Source organism: Pelobates fuscus, chromosome 8, assembly GCF_036172605.1.
Source record: "Pelobates fuscus isolate aPelFus1 chromosome 8, aPelFus1.pri, whole genome shotgun sequence".
Lineage (NCBI taxonomy): Eukaryota > Metazoa > Chordata > Amphibia > Anura > Pelobatidae > Pelobates > Pelobates fuscus.
Window position 1 is genome coordinate 33,988,719 of NC_086324.1, and position 19,149 is coordinate 34,007,867.

At 38.4% G+C, this 19,149-nt stretch overlaps 1 protein-coding gene across 2 annotated transcripts in view; it reads right to left on the reverse strand.

Moving 5' to 3' along the window:
• Window positions 1-19,149, reverse strand: part of LOC134571431 (prolyl endopeptidase FAP-like) — a 110,714-nt gene that overhangs the window by 82,179 nt on the left and 9,386 nt on the right. The window contains exons 3-4 of one of the 2 annotated variants that reach the window (XM_063429675.1): window positions 8,029-8,121; window positions 296-390 (exon numbers count right to left, since the gene is read on the reverse strand). In XM_063429675.1, coding sequence (XP_063285745.1) covers window positions 296-390; window positions 8,029-8,121 — 188 coding nt within the window. Of the gene's footprint in view, window positions 1-295; window positions 391-8,028; window positions 8,122-19,149 lie in introns of those variants that run through there. The other variant, XM_063429676.1, reaches the window with a different exon arrangement.

The following is a 19,149-nucleotide window of genomic DNA, read 5'->3' on the forward strand; positions in this document are numbered from 1 at the left end:
ACTCAACCTCTAGCAGTTTGGGAGGAAACAAACGGGTATCTGAAATACCAGCATTCGTTACACTTACCTAGTGGATAAGCTTTCAGGAGAACCTCTATTTTTCAAGTCTCCCAAAAGTTTGTCATTACAAAATTACAATAATTACAAAATTCTGTTAGTCCAATAAAAAAAGTATTACAAGATATGAATTGTATCTGTTTCTTACATCTGTTTTACTGGACTTATATGGCTACAATCTCTACTTATATATATATATAAAATATCCTTTTATTTTTTTTCCCTAAAGTTTACTTACAAATGATGAATTTCTCAAAATGGTTGATTTTTCTCCTGTTTCCAGATTATAAAGAACTACATTTCTTTCTGATGTTTGGTGCAAATATTCATTTTCTGTTTCAAAATAAACATAGAAATGTTCAATCAAACACATTGTATTCTAACAGATTCTAGAAATTGTAACTTTTTCAAAATTAATGGTCAGTTTGATCACCATGGGCAGACAAGCATGCGAGAAAGGAATCCTTAGTAAAAAAATGTAAAAGTACAGAAATAGGTGAAAATAATATAAAGAAGGTATAAGGCTCCTTCAAGATCAGATATAAATGTTCTGATATAACACTTTATATCATGTGAAGGGTGGGGATCCAAAAATATTAAGAAAGAACATTTATATACAACCAAACTTATCTATCTATCCAGTAGTGGAATTCAAAAATGTTAGTAACCAGTTCTGATTTTTCATATGTTTCCAACTCCACAGGACCCAAGACAATGTGCTGCCTGTGTCCAAGACACCATCCCCTCCCCCGTCATTCACGCACACACACACACACGCATATTGACACAGTCACACATATATATCCTGGGGGGGCAAAGGGAATACTATTAATGTGTTAAATGCATAAACTTTGTATATCTTGCCAATGAGCAGAATATCTAAAAATTAAGTATACCATGCAATGAGCAATAAATACATAAACTTGATATGTCACACCAATTGGAAGGAAATGCATAAACTTGGTATATCTTGCCAAAGAGCAATACATTCATAAGATTTGTATATCATGCCAATGAGCCACATGTGCCCCCCAAACAGCCTGCCAATGCCATTCTACCCTTAGCCTATCTGTGCCATCTCTCTGCCACTAGTCTCTCTGCCTCTAGTGAGGGTGACAGTGTGACAATGTGACAATGTGTGGTGATGGTGACCGTGTGTGTGGGATGGTGACAGTGTACATGGGAGGGTGACATCCCCCCTTCCATCCATGTCTTTCTCTCCCTCCCCTCCATGTCCCCTTACCTCTTTCATCCATGTCCCCATCCCACTTCCCTCTATGTCCTGCTACCTCTTCCATCCATGTCTCTCCCCTTCATGTCCCCCTTCCCCACCATGTACTGTTACCAGCCATGTCTCCCCCCCTTCCATCCATGTCTCCCCCTTCCCCTCCATGTCCCCTTACCAATTCCATCCATATCCCCTTCTCTCCATGTCCTTCCACTTGTCCACTAACCAATTTTATCCATGTCCCCCTCCTCTCCATGTCCCCTTACCAATTCCATCCATGTCCCCATCCCCTCCATGTCCCCCTCCTCTCCATGTCCCCCTCCTCTCCATGTCCCCCTCTCTCTATGTTCCCCCTCTCCTCCATGTCCTTCTCCTCCATGTCCCCCTTCTCTTCATCTCCTTCTCCTCCATGTCCCCCTTCTCCTCTTCTCCATCTCCTCCATGTCTGCCTCATCCATGTCCCCCTCCTCTGCATCTCCTCCATGTCACCCCCTCTCCATGTCCCCCTCCTCTCCATGTACCTCTCCACTCCATGTCCCCCCCCTCGTCCTCCATGTCCCCCTCCTTCTCCATGTCCCCCTCTCCTCCATGTCCCCCTCCTCTCCATGTCCCCCTTTCCTCCATGTCCCCTTCCTCCTCCATGTCCCCCTCCTCCGTGTCACTAGACTCCCGGCGCTCTTATGCTGAGTGCAAGGGGGAGGCGCTCCCCAGCTGACTTAGTGTGCATGAGGTTCCCTCATGGAGCCGCACGCTGCCTGCAGGTCGAGGGGAGTGCAGAAATCAGTTGTCAGACTGACAACTGATTTTTGCGCTCTGGGTGGCGTCCGGTTTCGCAGACGGTTTGGAAAATTGTTAAATGTTAGTAACAGGTTTACGCGAACTGACTGAATCCCACCACTGTATCTATCTATGTATCTATCTACACAAGAAGGAAGATTGTTCACATTGATTCAAGATCTTTTTTTTAAAAAAGCCCAAAGTTTTGGATTGTGTGTAACATAAATTCTATATAAAAGGTACAGTTTTATACACTCTCAATGCATAAAGTATGTTTTCTCTTAAAATAACAATACTGGACCAAAGACAACAAAACAATAATAATTTAACTATTACATTGAAAAGCCAACCAGCAATAATTTAACTTTACACTGAAAAGGCACTATATAAATATACATTTTTATTTTTAGTGTAAAAATTTAAGAAATCCTATTTAAATCTAGAGGCATGTCTATAAATCTAGGCAGCACTACATATTAAAATGATATAATAAAATTATATCATATATGATGGTATATAGTGCTGACTATGATTCCCAGAGAGTTGAGGGACTGGGAGGTGACCATAAAGGTCAGACCATGTTTTTCGAGTCAAGTAAATTAGACAATCTTTGGCACAGGGTTGCACATTCTATGGTCATTACGCAGGGATGGTGTCCATCAGATAGTAAACTTGCATTTTGAGTATTTCTCCACTGAATACCAGATGAAGGCAACAGACGAAACATTTGGGTGTTTTGGTCTCCAGCCCTAGGTCAGTTTACAAGGCAGAACATTTACTGGGTAACTAGTTTCCACTTTAATAATGCATAACCTTTTGTGTATACGTTTATTATTTATGTGCTTTAAATATATGCACTTTACATCCTGTGTTAAAGGGACACTATAGTCACCTGAACAACTTTAGCTTAATGAAGCAGTTTTGGTGTATAGAAAATGCCCCTGCAGCCTCACTGCTCAATCCTCTGCCATTTAGGAATTAAATCCCTTTGTTTATGAACCCTAGTCAAACCTCCCTGCATGTGACTTGCACAGCCTTCCATAAATACTTCCTGTAAAGAGAGCCCTATTTAATCCTTCTTTGTTGCAAGTTCTGTTTAATTGAGATTTCCTTATCCCCTGCTATGTTAATAGCTTGCTAGACCCTGCAAGAGCCTCCTGTATGTGATTAAAGTTCAATTTAGAGATTGGGATACAATTATTTAAGGTAAATTACATCTGTTTGAAAGTGAAACCAGTTTCTTTTTCATGCAGGCTCTGTCAATCATATCCAGGGGAGGTATGGCTAGGGCTGCATAAACAGAAACAAAGTGATTTAACTCCTAAATGACAGTGAATTGAGCAGTGAAATTGCAAAGGAATGATCTATACACTAAAACTGCTTTATTTAGCTAAAGTAATTTAGGTGACTATAGTGTTCCTTTAACTATTTGGTGTATTAAATGTATGTAATAAAATATATTTTTGCATAATTGGTGTGCTATGGCTTTTTTTTTTTATAGTTCCCACTGAATACCAATGCGAGCTACAATCTACCTAGGTATAGTTCATACCTGGGAATATATGCCACAGAGAATTTAGATTTTATAAATAAGCAGTCTCCGAAACAGAGAGATAAGGTGGAAGTGAGGAGGTTTACTGGCATCATTATCACAGTGTATACATATCCTGCACTGATTGGATATGATCACTACGAGATATAGATTAAAATGCATATACATAATTTACAAGCAAGCTAGCTCTGTCTAATATACTGCCTAATATAAGATACTTATATTGCAATTTACTGGCTACTCAGGACCATTCCACAGTATGATCGACATCTAACCTCTGTTCATACTCCTACCTCTGATGCTCACCTTAAAGACTTCTCTAGGGCTGCACCATTCCTATGGAACGCCTTTCCCCTCTCTGTTAGACTTTCACCCAGTCTCCACTCCTTCAAAAAATCTTTGAAAACTTACTTCTTCAGGAAAGCGTATCAATTAAACTGTAAACAGCTTTCTATCCCCGCACCCTGATTCCTCTCCTGCAACTGTCATCAAAGCAAAACACTAAGAAACATAGAATGTGACGGCAGATAAGAACCGTTTGGCCCATCTAGTCTGCCCAATTTTCTAAATACTTTCATTAGTCCCTGGCCTTATCTTATAGTTAGGATAGCCTTATGCCTATCCCACGCATGCTTAAACTCCTTTACTGTGTTAACCTCTACCACTTCAGCTGGAAGGCTATTCCATGCATCCACTACCCTCTCAGTAAAGTAATACTTATTATTATTTTTAAACCTTTGTCCCTCTAATTTAAGACTATGTCCTCTTGTTGTGGTAGTTTTTCTTCTTTTAAATATAGTCTCCTCCTTTACTGTGTTGATTCCCTTTATGTTTTTAAATGTTTCTATCATATCCCCCCTGTCTCGTCTTTCCTCCAAGCTATACATGTTAAGATCCTTTAACCTTTCCTGGTAAGTTTTATCCTGCAATCCATGAACCAGTTTAGTAGCCCTTCTCTGAACTCTCTCTAAGGTATCAATATCCTTCTGAAGATATGGTCTCCAGTACTGCGTACAAGATATGGTCTCACCAGTGTTCTGTACAATGGCATGAACACTTCCCTCTTTCTACTGCTAATGCCTCTCCCTATACAACCAAGCATTCTGCTAGCATTTCCTGCTGCTCTATTACATTGTCTGCCTACCTTTAAGTCATCAGAAATAATCACCCCTAAATCCCTTTCCTCAGATGTTGAGGTTAGGACTCTATCAAATATTCTGTACTCTGCCCTTGGGTTTTTACGTCCAAGATGCATTATCTTGCACTTATCCACATTAAATGTCAGTTGCCACAGCTCTGACCATTTTTCTAGTTTACCTAAATCAGTTGCCATTTGGCTTATCCCTCCTGGAACATCAACCCTGTTACATATCTTAGTATCATCCGCAAAAAAGACATACCTTACCATCAAGACCTTCTGCAATATCACTAATAAACATATTTAAGAGAATAGGTCCAAGTACAGATCCCTGAGGTACCTCACTAGTGACAAGCCCAAGCTTCGAATATACTCCATTGACTACAACCCTCTGTTGCCTGTCACTCAGCCACTGCCGAACCCATTCAACAATATTGGAATCCAAACTTAAAACTTAAAGCCCTCAGTGAATACTATGCTAGCAACCTAATTTTCTACCCTACCCTTACCTTTCGTGTCACATTACCCCACTCCGTCTAGCATGTAAGCTCATTGAGCAGGGCCCTCAATCCCTCTGTTCCTGTGTGTCCTACTGGTCTAGTTACAAAAACGTGTCTCTTAGTCCACACATTGTACAGCGCTGCGGAATTTGTTGGTGCGTTATTAATAATAATAATAATAATATTAATAATTGCATGGTCTGACCAGAACGCCATATTAGATCTTGTCAGCTATTCATCCCCTGTGACTTCTCATCTATTATATCTATTATCTGTTATATGTTACAATAGATCTCTTTACACTGTTTACGTTCCTATGGAATGTACTTCCAGAATCAGACATATTGTTACTTTCCAGTGCTTTATAAATCCTATTCATTTAGGCAAGCATTTCAATATACACTGTCATAATACAAAAGTACACTACAAGGACACTAAATAAATCATAACATCTTATAATTTATCTTCTGGTGACTTAACGTGCAATGAGTGCTATACATTAGTGGGTATTAGTTAATTTATTAAGATTCACTTTGTCATACCACCATTGCAATGTCATGGCATTGATGGCTATTTTTCCAAGACAACATGCTATTAACATGCCATTAAACTTCAGAAAATATTTATTATTTTCCAGGATATTCACCAGTGAAAAACATTTTTTTATTTGAAAAATAAAGATTAGAATGAGGAAAGGGGTAGGGTGAAATGAACTCATAGGTATCCTTGAGACCCTCAATCTGTTTTGTTTGTTTTTTTGTTGACAGTATTCTTTGTACTAAATGTTTAATATATCATTGCCAACCAGCATCACTTTTTTCACCAGCAAGACTTTTAGAAGGCAACCATACATTTTTTTTTTCTAAGTTATATCATTTTTCATTATTTGGGATTAATGTAATATGTAGGTATGGTCCTGCAATAATTGTATTTCTTTAAATGTCCTAAAAATACTTTTGTCATTGAACGTAAAAGCTCGATTTTTGGGATGTTTGCCCTTTATTTTTAAGATGTATTAAGTTGTATATTTCATTTGTGTACTGTGAAGAGACTACTGTTTGTATTCCATAATTTAGATTTGTCTTTGTTTGGTAGCTAAAACTGCCAAACACCGACCACCCCCTGGCTCATTAACTACAAAGAAGACCGCAAATTAAGTGCTCTTTCTGTGTGGCCGCCGTTCATATGGCTGAACACCACGTGTTGGAGAAAATGATGGCTTGTTCACATGAAAAGAGGCAGTGGGACTTGGTCGTCGAGTTTCTGGAACTAAAATCAGACACTTGACTTCCTGAATGCCGGTCAATTTCGCGAACGCCTGCTTCTTTTCACCGACAAGCAAGTAGAGCGCTATTCGGTAGGTTTGTTCCCACGAACTAGGGGAATAAACGCTACCTATGAGCCATTCGTGGATTTGTTCCATTTTTAGACTTCCCGAAAGAGACCGATCGCACAGCCTAATTTCATGGAACTCTTTCTGGGCAGGAGCCTCGTGTGTGGTTGGCCAAATTAAGACGTCCATGGAACTCTCGAACCCCTGAAGCGATCTGGGTGATTTTTGAATATGTTGGTCCCCCCAGATCAGGGCTATTTGTTGGGTTTCCATGAGGTTTGGGTACTTTCTGGGTTTTGTGAAAATGTGTGTTTTTTTGTTTGGAGATAATTGAGTTTCATATAGTGCTTGACTCCATTATCTCCCAGGCACAGAGAAGGGATTATATTATTTTATGTAGGAGTGTCCTGGACCTGAGAACCAATGTAACACCAGAATGTATTTTGTCATTGTCCCCTCTCAGGTCCAGTGAGGAATGCCCCTGGAATATGTCACCGTAAACCCTGTACATTTTTTATTGTATATAAACAGGCCAGTGGTCTGAATAAACTCCTGTTATACCCTTCATCTAGTCTAGGCTGATGTTTGGGTATCCATCTGATTTGCTTGATAAATATACTTGGATGCTGTAATAGCTGTAATAGCTGTGAGCTATAAGCACTCGGCCTATAGCAGTTCGGGGAAATTAACGAACGGGTATCTGAAATACCAGCATTCGTTACATGTACCATAATTCCAAAAAGTTTAACTATCTTATTCATATGCATATCCTCATTCATATGGAGTCTACAACTAAAATAACAGCTACACAATATGAACACTAATCTAAATATTTTCACGCAATTAATATTTTATAACTGACATTTTACATTGCTTTTAGGGCTTTCCCTAAAAAAAATATATTAATTATTGCAAGACTTATTTTTTTTTATTCTAATATGTTAAAAATATTTTACTTTAAAATCCCAAAAGGATGGGTGGTTGACTACTTCCTTCCCAAAAGGCTTACATTATGTTTAAAACATTTTATGTTAGAAACCAATATTTTTTTTGACCAAAGAACAGATGTAAATGTTCACCCTGGTTTTCTGCCAACTATAATATCACATGTTTTTGCTTTTGTAAAACATACCATGCGTATCTATAAAAGAGATTAAGGATAAAAAGCAAAATGTTATTTAAAAAGACAGAGACAAATTTGAATATGTGCACAAATGACTAGTTATAAATTTCTTGCTATTGAAAAAAAGACACCTGTAATTGTTAAATACCTGCTAGAATAAATTTGAACATAATCCAGCTCTAATTGAAATAGCTATAATGTGGTTAATGCAATTTTTTCACTTTATTAAGAATTTGGTTTGACCTTTATAGATTCTTTTTCGCTTTGTACAGATGTTCATTGTAACTAATTCTGAGTAATAAATTCATAATTCCCGTTACCTGAAATCCACTGATGGTAGTGCAGTTTGTAGTAGTAATCTGAACTAAATGTATCCTCAAATGAAAATTCCTTGAGATTGTCTGTTTGACTTCCTGAAATAAAAAAAATAAAAAAAAACAGATGTTGTCAATGGTCATTTTTGTATTTTTTTTATTTTGAATTTAACAAAAAATAATATTTATGTAGATTGGAGTTTGCAGAGATTGCAGTTTACTCCACTAGTTCAGATGCCAAAATAACAAGAGTATTGCAGTATTTCAAGGGACACTATAGACAGCTCATTGAAGTTTTCTGGGTGCAATGTAACAGTCCCCCTTCATCTTGCAATGTAAATCATTGCAGTTTTTGAAAAACTGCTATAATTACATTGCAGGACTAAGACTGCCTCTGATGACTGTCAATCAGACAGCCACAAGAGGCACTTCCTGCTTACTAGGCGACTTCTGCATGAGGACATCCAGCGTCAGTAAAATCCCTATAGGAAAACATTGAAGCAATTCTTTCCTGTGGGGAGGGCCTAATGCACTCGCAGCGCTCACCGCTCATGCATGTTAGCCACCCTAGTCCAAAGAGAGAGCCAACTGAGGGAGATCGAGATGCGCCCGCCAGGTCCCAGTCCGCCCCCGGGAATGAGCGGACCCGGCGGGGGCTCCTTGAGACAGGGTGAGTATTGCAGCGGCATTCCCACAGCGCAAGGGGAATCCCGCCGCAATGAGATACGACAAGAACAATTGGTGTGTGAAGGGTCTTTCTACTAAATTTTAACATAAGGGAGGCATGAATAAAAAATATAGTGTGCAACTTTAAATTATGCTGTGTAAATCCAATGGCAAAAACACTAATGAAATTAATTTTAAAGCTATTACACCTGGAATTGCATTAATTAGATGCAAAGGCAGTGTAAAAGTACATTTTGGTACTGTCAAAAAATATAAAAAAATCTATATCTAAAAAAAAAATCAAACTTGTATATAAACATATTACAATATATAAACTCTATTGGAAGTACACAGTGCCTTCATTTCAAAACTCTTCTTTAAGTTTAATTACTGTTAAAAGATTTAGAGAAAGTAAGTTACATTATCAAGGCTTCATATCGGACTAACACCAATCTAAATAATCTTATATCTGGCATTCGTTCAGATTTACTATTTGTGGCAGTTAATTAAGTGTTCCATATTGCTCTTTTTCTTGCTACTGTCCATGTGAATAGGTGGTGAAAAGACCCATCTGCTTTTAATCAAAATGTGAAAAAAAAATAGTTTCCTCTAAAAATAAATAAATAAATACATAAATAAATAAAATCACATTTCTACATCTAACTATTTAAATCAGAAACATTGTTGAAAGATTTAACGATTTTTTTTTTCTCCATTAATTTGTCTAATGGATTAATGAAGGCCAACCTTATCTTGTAAACTTTTTCAAATGTATTCAGTTTGTGTCACCAGTGTATATGTTTGCTATGAAATGGATATTTATTTACCGATTCATAACCCACATGTAATCTAGCTGACAGGTTCTTCTGCATAACTGCAAACAATGACCTATGTCAGTCGTTGAGCCGACGCGTTCATTGTACTGTAAATAAAAGCCACTCTGTAGGAAGTAAGTTGCATCTCTACCAAGTTGATATAGGAAGATAGATAAAAAAAAAAAGCATTTTATATTTGTGATCTGTGATGTTTGTTTAGCTTAATACAATGGAAAAAAAAGGAAGTTTGATATCGTTATTATCTGTATTTTAGGTATAGTTGTAAATTAACTTATCATGATATAGCAGCCATTTCAATTTGCTTTGCTCTGTGAATGGAATCTTTTTTGAGTCAAGTTTTACTATAGCATTATAGCATTATCCAATCAATCATTAAAACAGATTGATCATTCTACAGTGATTTAGGTTGCACAAATCAATTTCTCTATTTTCAGCAAGTTCATTCAGCCTATTACGTCTGCTTGGAGGCTTATTTTCAACAATTGAGCTTTATGACCCAAATCAAGATAATAAAATTAAACATTTAAATGTCCAGTGAGTTGGGTGCAAATCTAGCATGCTCAAGTCCTGCTTACGTAAAAGTTCTTAATTCAATACAGTTTTTTGTTTCACTGAACAACTTTAAGGAAACATTGTCATCACTTATTAAAGTACCACTTTAGTGCCAGGAAAACAAACTTGTTTTCCTGGTACTATAGGGTCTTTGGGTCCACCCCACCCTCAGGGTTCCACTCTCGCTGGGCTGAAGGGGGTGGAAGGGGTTAAACACTTAGCTTTCTTCAGTGGTGAGGAACTCTCCTCCCTCTTCCGACATCAGTGCTGAATGCGCATGCGCGGCAAGAGCCACGCACGCATTCAATCAGTCCATAGGAAAGCATTTCTTAATGCTTTCCTATGGACGGCAGCGTCTTCTCACTATGATTTTCACAGTGAAAAGTGCGGAAGCGCCTCTAGCGGCTGTCAATAAGACATTGTCAATGAGACATTTGTAAATGTCAATGAGACATTTTATGAAACTGCTATGTTTACAGCTGCAGGGTTAACCCTAGATGGACCTGGCACCCAGGCCACTTCCTTGAGCTGAAGTGGTCTGGGTGCCTATAGTGGTCTTTTAAATACCTTTTATGTAATCTTTAAAATGTAATAAACCATCTAATTTTTTTAAATCACGTATAATGAAATATTTTGAAAAAAACACTTGCCTACCTCTCCAACATTCCTTTTTGAAGCCATCTCTATAAACCTTTGATCAGACTGTCAGAGATCTAATCCAACATTCACTATTTTGCAACTGTGCTTTGCCTTTTTTTTTTTTAGTTTGACTTCGTAACTGAGGTCTGTCGGTCACTCCTTCCTGTCTCTCTTACTTTTGGAAGCACTTTTCACTGAGGTAAACCTGATGGTACAGGTCTGAGACTCTGCCAATGACATGGCCCTGATTTATTAATCCTATTAGAATAACATAGCATCAATCTATTTCCCTGCAGGCACTTTACAATTAAAGAAAGGAGTGAAGATCTTGCTCAAATGAGATTACATAGATTAGTTGTCCAAGGACACTTACTGGTAAGGTGGTCAGACAGTAATTGTACGCAATGTTTAGCTTAGAAACATAGAAACATAGAAACATAGAATGTGACGGCAGATAAGAACCATTCGGCCCATCTAGTCTGCCCAGTTTTCTAAATACTTTCATTAGTCTCTGGCCTTATCTTATAGTTAGGATAGCCTTATGCCTATCCCACGCATGCTTAAACTCCTTTACTGTGTTAACCTCTACCACTTCAGCTGGAAGGCTATTCCATGCATCCACTACCCTCTCAGTAAAGTAATACTTCCTGATATTATTTTTAAACCTTTGTCCCTCTAATTTAAGACTATGTCCTCTTGTTGTGGTAGTTTTTCTTCTTTTAAATATAGTCTCCTCCTTTACTGTGTTGATTCCCTTTATGTATTTAAATGTTTCTATCATATCCCCCCTGTCTCGTCTTTCCTCCATGCTATACATGTTAAGATCCTTTAACCTTTCCTGGTAAGTTTTATCCTGCAATCCATGAACCAGTTTAGTAGCCCTTCTTTGAACTCTCTCTAAGGTATCAATATCCTTCTGAAGATAGGGTCTCCAGTACTGTGTACAGTACTCCAAGTGAGGTCTCACCAGTGTTCTGTACAATGGCATGAGCACTTCCCTCTTTCTACTGCTAATACCTCTCCCTATACAACCAAGCATTCTGCTAGCATTTCCTGCTGCTCTATTACATTGTCTGCCTACCTTTAAGTCATCAGAAATAATCACCCCTAAATCCCTTTCCTCAGATGTTGAGGTTAGGACTCTATCAAATATTCTGTACTCTGCCCTTGGGTTTTTACGTCCAAGATGCATTATCTTGCACTTATCCACATTAAATGTCAGTTGCCACAACTCTGACCATTTTTCTAGTCTACCTAAATCATTTTCCATTTGGCTTATCCCTCCTGGAACATCAACCCTGTTACATATCTTAGTATCATCCGCAAAAAGACACACCTTACCATCAAGACCTTCTGCAATATCACTAATAAAAATATTAAAGAGAATGGGTCCAAGTACAGATCCCTGAGGTACCCCACTGGTGACAAGCCCAAGCTTCGAATATACTCCATTGACTACAACCCTCTGTTGCCTGTCACTCAGCCACTGCCTTACCCATTCAACAATATTGGAATCCAAACTCAAAGATTGTAGTTTGTTGATAAGCCTTCTATGTGCAACAGTGTCAAAAGCCTTACTGAAATCGAGGTAAGCAATGTCTACTGCACCACCCTGATCTATAATTTTAGTTACCCAATCAAAAAAATCAATAAGATTAGTTTGGCATGATCTCCCTGAAGTAAACCCATGTTGTCTCTGATCTTGAAATCCATGTGTTTTTAGATGTTCAACAATCCTATCCTTTAACATGGTTTCCATCACTTTCCCCACTACTGAAGTTAGGCTTACTGGCCTATAGTTGCCCGACTCCTCCCTATTACCTTTCTTGTGAATGGGCACAACATTCGCTAACTTCCAATCTTCTGGGACTACTCCTGTTATCAATGATTGGTTAAATAAATCTGTTAATGGTTTTGCTAGTACACCACTAAGCTCTTTTAATAGCTTTGGGTGTATTCCATCAGGTCCCATTGACTTATTTGTCTTTACTTTTGACAGTTGAAATAGAACCTCTTCCTCTGTAAACTCACGTGTAATAAATGACTCATTTATCCTTTTTCTTAACTGAGGTCCCTTTCCTTCATTTTCATCTGTAAATACCGAACAAAAATATTCATTGAGGCAGTCAGCTAGACCTTTATCCTCATCTACATACCTTCCTTCTTTTGTTTTTAATCTAACTAATCCTTGTTTTACTTTTCTTTTCTCATTTATGTATCTAAAAAAGGTTTTGTCCCCCTTTTTTACTGACTGTGCTATTTTCTCTTCTGTGTGTGATTTGGAAGCTCTTATAACTTGCTTAGCCTCTTTCTGCCTAATCTTATAGGTTATTCTGTCTTCCTCACTCTGGGTTTTTTTATAATTACTAAATGCTAACTTTTTGTTTTTTACTATTTTGGCTACATCTGTGGAGTACCACAGTGGTTTCTTGAATTTTTTGCTTTTACTGACAAGCCTAATGCAATTTTCTGTTGCCTTCAGTAGTGCAACTTTTAAATAATCCCATTTCTTTTGGACTCCATTTAAATTGCTCCAGTCTGATAATGACTCCTTTACACATATTCTAATTTTGGAAAAGTCTGTTTTTCTAAAGTCTAAAACTTTTGTTTTTGTGTGGTGTGACTCAGTCACTGTTCTTATATTAAACCACACTGACTGATGATCACTGGATCCTAAACTTTCACCTACAGTAATATCTGATACCAAATCTCCATTTGTTAACACTAAATCTAGTATGGCCTCTTTACGAGTTGGCTCCTCAACGACTTGTTTTAGAGACAATCCCAGTAGGGAGTTTAGAATATGTGTGCTCCTGGCACAAGTAGCTATTTTTGTTTTCCAATTTATATCAGGAAGATTAAAGTCACCCATGATGATAACTTCCCCCTTCATTGTCATTTTAGCTATTTCTTCAACTAGTAGATTATCTAACTCTTCAATTTGTCCTGGGGGCCTATAAATCACACCTACACGAGTTACTGTGTGATTACCAAATTCTAACGTAACCCAAACTGACTCTATGTTCGCCTCACTAACCTTTATTAGGCTAGATTTTATGCTATTCTTTACATACAGGGCCACCCCTCCCCCTTTCTTGCCTTCCCTGTCTTTTCTATATAAAGAGTACCCTGGTATTGCTATGTCCCAGTCATTTTTCTCATTATACCATGTCTCAGTAACAGCGACTAAATCTACACTATCAGTTGCCATTATTGCCACAAGTTCATGGATCTTATTCCCTAAACTGCGAGCATTTGTAGACATGACTCTAAGCTTATCATTTTTTAACACACTTGCTACAGGCACCTTCTGTCCTTGTTTTGGGGGACAATTGGATTGATGTTTTATCACCCTTTTGCCCCCCCCTCCTAGTTTAAATACATCCTAGCAAAACCTCTGAACTGCTCACTGAGAACATTTGTTCCCTTTTGAGAAAGATGCAAACCATCTTTTTTGTACAGTTTATTTCCATTCCAAACAGAGCTACCATGAGCAATAAAGCCAAATCCTTGCTCCCGACACCATTCACCAAGCCACAAGTTAAAGTCCCTAATACGCATCCGCCTGTCATTCTGAGTGTTATGCACAGGCAGAACTTCAGAGAATGACAATGTGGAAGCAACCTGCCGTATATCATTGGCAAAAACACTAAAAACTTCCTTAACCTCTGAAACCTCATTGCAAGCCAAGTCATTTGTCCCTAAATGGACAAGTACATCCAATTCCCCTTCCTGCTTTGCTTGCTTAACAATATTACCGATACGTCTCCTGTCTCTGTGAGCAGTAGCTCCGGGAAGACACCTCACAAGACCACCATTGTCCATCTCCACACCTCTTATGATGGAATCCCCCACCAACAACTGCTTTCTATTAGGCCTCACCAAGCCTCTCTGCACAACACCACTAGCCTCAATGTCTCTCTTCACAACACCACTAGCCTCAGTGCCTCTCTTCACAACACCACTAGCCTCAGTGCCTCTCTGCACAACACCACTAGCCTCAGTGCCTCTCTGCACAACACCACTAGCCTCAGTGCCTCTCTGCACAACACCACTAGCCTCAGTGCCTCTCTGCACAACACCACTAGCCTCAGTGCCTCTCTGCACAACACCACTAGCCTCAGTGCCTCTCTGCACAACACCACTAGCCTCAGTGCCTCTCTGCACAACACCACTAGCCTCAGTGCCTCTCTCCACGACACCACTACACTCTGAAAGTGCAGAAAATGAATTATGTAGAGCAACAGACTGTGCAATATGCCTTTTATCCACAACTCCAAGTCTACCAGATCCTACAGTAATCCATCTGCCATTCCTAGTATGTCTCTGCGGCAGTGGCTTTGCAGCAGTTCCAGCCTGAGTTTGTTTACCAGATAATTTACAAATCTCAGACTTCAAAAATACAATCTCCTGCCGCAAAATAGAGAACTGTCTACAGATTAGACAACAACCAAACCTCCAAAAAGTGGAACGTGAAACAAATGCAAAGCAACTATTACACTGAACTAAGTCTGCCATTCCAATGAGGTGAATAATTTAAATCAAACAAACCTTAACTTTTTATTTATCCTCCTGAATACCTCAGATTACCTCCAGCTTATCTCCAGAGAGCTAACATAAGCTTGTAGCTATATGGGGGGCTGGAGAGGGGGTACCATATCAAATTCAGCACACTGTAGTGGTTATGGTGCTGGGAGTATTTATTTAAAAAATTGACAACAGTGATACCTAAGTTTACCTAAATGTGTCTACCATCTGGTGTATTGCTTAATCCAGTTTCCTTTGCTGAACCACATTCTTAATAGATAGGAAGTTTATATCACACTGAAACCGGTTGTAAAGTTATTATGCTGATGTTTCTGATTATTAAGAATGGAATTCAAAGAAAACTGATTGTGCAATACACCAGATGGCAGACTGACAAATTTAGGAAAGAACCTAAAATTAGATAAACGTAAAACTGTGTCAACTCAGCATCGTACCCTTCCAAAGTCAGCAAAATGAGCACCGACATGTATTGCATATTTGGTGGTATATGTGAATAAATGCTAAGTACTCTGAATCCATTTTAGGGAAAGAAAGGATTGTTTTTATTTAAGGTTTTTAGTTTTTTTCCATTTACTGGGAATTTTAGGTCAAAAGTACTAGGATGAAGAAGGTATTAACCATGACTACTAGGACAGGATTCATACTTGAGACTGGGTGTTCAATTCAATTTCCATTAAGTATATTTGAACCCTCCCCACCCCCCTCCCCCCCAAAAAACGACTTTATTTAAAGATAACACAAAGCACCATGACAACCCAAGAAGCAGAAAGTAAAATAAAACAATTGCCCTTAAAGGATTGTGACAAACACCATCAGGGCCGGCCTTAGGCCTTTAGCTCCACCCCACCATCAGTTTAGCCCTGCCGCACAGGAAGCTCCGCCCCCACTGCGCGGTAAGCTCTTCCCCCGCCGCAATATATATATTTTTTAGAATCCCGGCCGGCCATGTGTGAGCTGTGTCGGCCGCAGGGAGCCCTGTGCGGCCTCACAGCTCGCACACCCATGAGGCCAGCCCTGACCACCATGACCCCTTCTACTTTTAGAAGTGTTAAAAATGGCAAGAGCATGTATGTGCAACGTTTTCACCCCTTTCCTCCATTCTTCATCTAACATCTCCCCACTGTCCTTGCCTCCCTATCTCGTTCGGACGTTTTATTATTTTTTTAAGACATCTCTTCCCCTTTCAGAGATGCATTTGAATGGACAGAGCGAGAGAGCTGTGAAGTCAAAAAGGACTTGGAAACCAGAGCAGGGAGCTTCAACCGATCTGAGATCCAGGTAAGTTTAAAGCTTTTTATTTACTTAGTTTTAACCATTGGTTAAAGGGGAGAGGGGTGGCATGACTGACAAAAATAAAAATTTACTAAAAAAAAAACGGTTGCAGTATATGATAGTATATCTTTGATTACAAATCTATTAAATCCCAGAAGGTGATGGGTCTGTTTTGATACGTGGGTTGTATTACAAGTTTAATTAGGAAAGCAGATGAATTCGAAAATGTCTTCGATGCAGTTATTTTGGCCCACGTGTTGCAATTCAATTTTCATTTCACTATAATTCGTGGGGTTAGGCATTCAAAGTGAGAATTGTTAGGCATTCAAAGTGAATACCAAATTTATGATCAGAATTGTCAAATTGGAAGCATACAGTAGCTGATATGTACCGTAGATATTTTTCAAGCTATGCTATTTTAGCCTTAAATTTGAAATTCACTTTGAATTCCCAGCTATTCTCACATTAATAAATAACCCTAAAAGTGTTTAGTAATTAAAAGCCATGGAGAAAATTATTTTACACATTCCTCCTTCATTTCAATGATGCTACTAAACACAGCACTTCAAATCCAACATGCATTTTTTTGCACACAAGAAAGTCAGAATGTGTTCTTGTGTATAGAATATCACCCAATACCTGACATCAAGGCAATTTCTACAAGATGAGTCCAACCACCTTTTAACATTTACTTGTATTGATTCCAAGAAAAAAAATCTTTAATTAGAATCAAAAGTGAAGTTTCTTATATCAAATTCTAAAAATAATTCATACTTAGAAAAAAAAAAATATGGGTTATAGCAATAAGAAAAAAAGAACAAAAAAGTGTAAATGAAAACGGCAGGCACGGTTATTGAGTGATTTGGGATTTGAATGGAATTCAACGAATATTTAAAAGAAATTTCATATTTTAGACCAAAGAAGCAAATTCTGAAAAATTCAGCTATGCACCCAGTTCAACTATTTTCAATGAAAGGGTTAGTGCTTTTTGAAGTGGCCATGGAGGAAGAAATCGGTATGTGCTTGAAACACTGCACATCCAGAGTTATTTACACATTTGTGCCGGGGGCTGGTTGCACCCCCAGCACATTTAACATCCCAGAACTTTGTAAATTTGTAAATTCTGTGCAAAAATAACATCTGTAGTCAGAGCGCACTACACTCTGGCAACAGACGCTATCTGATTGTTCACTTGCAGGTAGCGCTGTGGTGGCACCTACAAGTGAAGTGACTCACCCTCAAACAGTTTCCTGGTTCTACATCTAATATCCTTGCCTCCCTCCTTCACTCTACCATTGTCCGTGTAAAAAATTAAATATTCCCTACCTCCACCTTCAACAGTGTCTGCCTTCATATTCTATCTCCCATCTTCCCTCTGTCAGATTTACTCCCCTTGTCCACCCCACAGTCAGTGCCCTGCATCCCATCCTTCTCGTCTATGGTACATTTGTGGTGCTCAGCGCACATGTGCCCAAGGGCAGTCAGTACTCCTCAATGAGGAGCATTTTGTTTTTGCATCAAGGATGTCTGGTGCTGGAATTCAGATACGTTTTATACTATTTAAAAAAAGGTTTCTCAAGCGAAAACTAAAATATCTGAAAAGAGCTAACTACAAAGGGTTAAAAAAAAGCATTATTAGTGCCATAATATGTTAGATTAAACCTTTAAAGCTTGAATTTCACTTTGAATTCTGAAGAATTCACACTTTAGAGAATACCCTACGCGAGGAGGTAAATAGTTCTTGCACGGACAGTCATCATTTAAAGATATTCTGGCAGCTGCATTTGGAAATAATTGAAATGTTGGTTAATTTGTGATGTAACTTATATTTTATAACAAGGTTTGTCTCCTGGAACAAAGATAATAATTACATCCCTTCTTCCATTACTTGTAATAAGACTGACTGCACAATTTTATAGATGAGTACATCATCTTACCACCAACCTCGACAGAATTTACAAGAATTGTACATATTTTTGGACCACACTCCTAAAAAAGGAAATAGGATGTAATGTCTTATAACCACACTTTCATTCTAAACAGTACACCAAATAAAGGAGTGGTTCTGCAAATCCAGCCACTTAGTCACTGTTTATGTTACTGTCACTAAATTAGTGGAACTGGCAATGTTCTGAGCCTTTAGATTAAAACTCAAAACAGAGATATGTTTGAGTGCTTTTACTCTGGAGAAAAAAAATAAACGTGTTTCTAATTAATTTACTGAATATTGGGTGACTAGACCCGAAAACGTGATAAAAAAAATAAATAAAAATAAATTCAACTATAATGTAAAAATTATTGCCGGTTAGATGTATTTTTGCCATGCCCTTTAATAATAATCACCCTCTCTGTTTAGTAAATAAAAACCCCATGTATATTTGAGGATTCTTATTACGAAGCAAGGAAGCACAATAACCTCTTAATCCAGTGGTTTCCAAACCAGTCATCAAGGCACGCCTACCAGTCCAGGATTTAAGGATTACCCAGTTGTGTCCGAGGTGTTTTTAGAAAGAAAATAAAAACATCTTGACACTACTGGCTAACCCCTTAATCTTGGACTGGTAGAAGTGCCTGATGAACTGGTTTGGAAACCACTGTCTTAGTCCATATAATT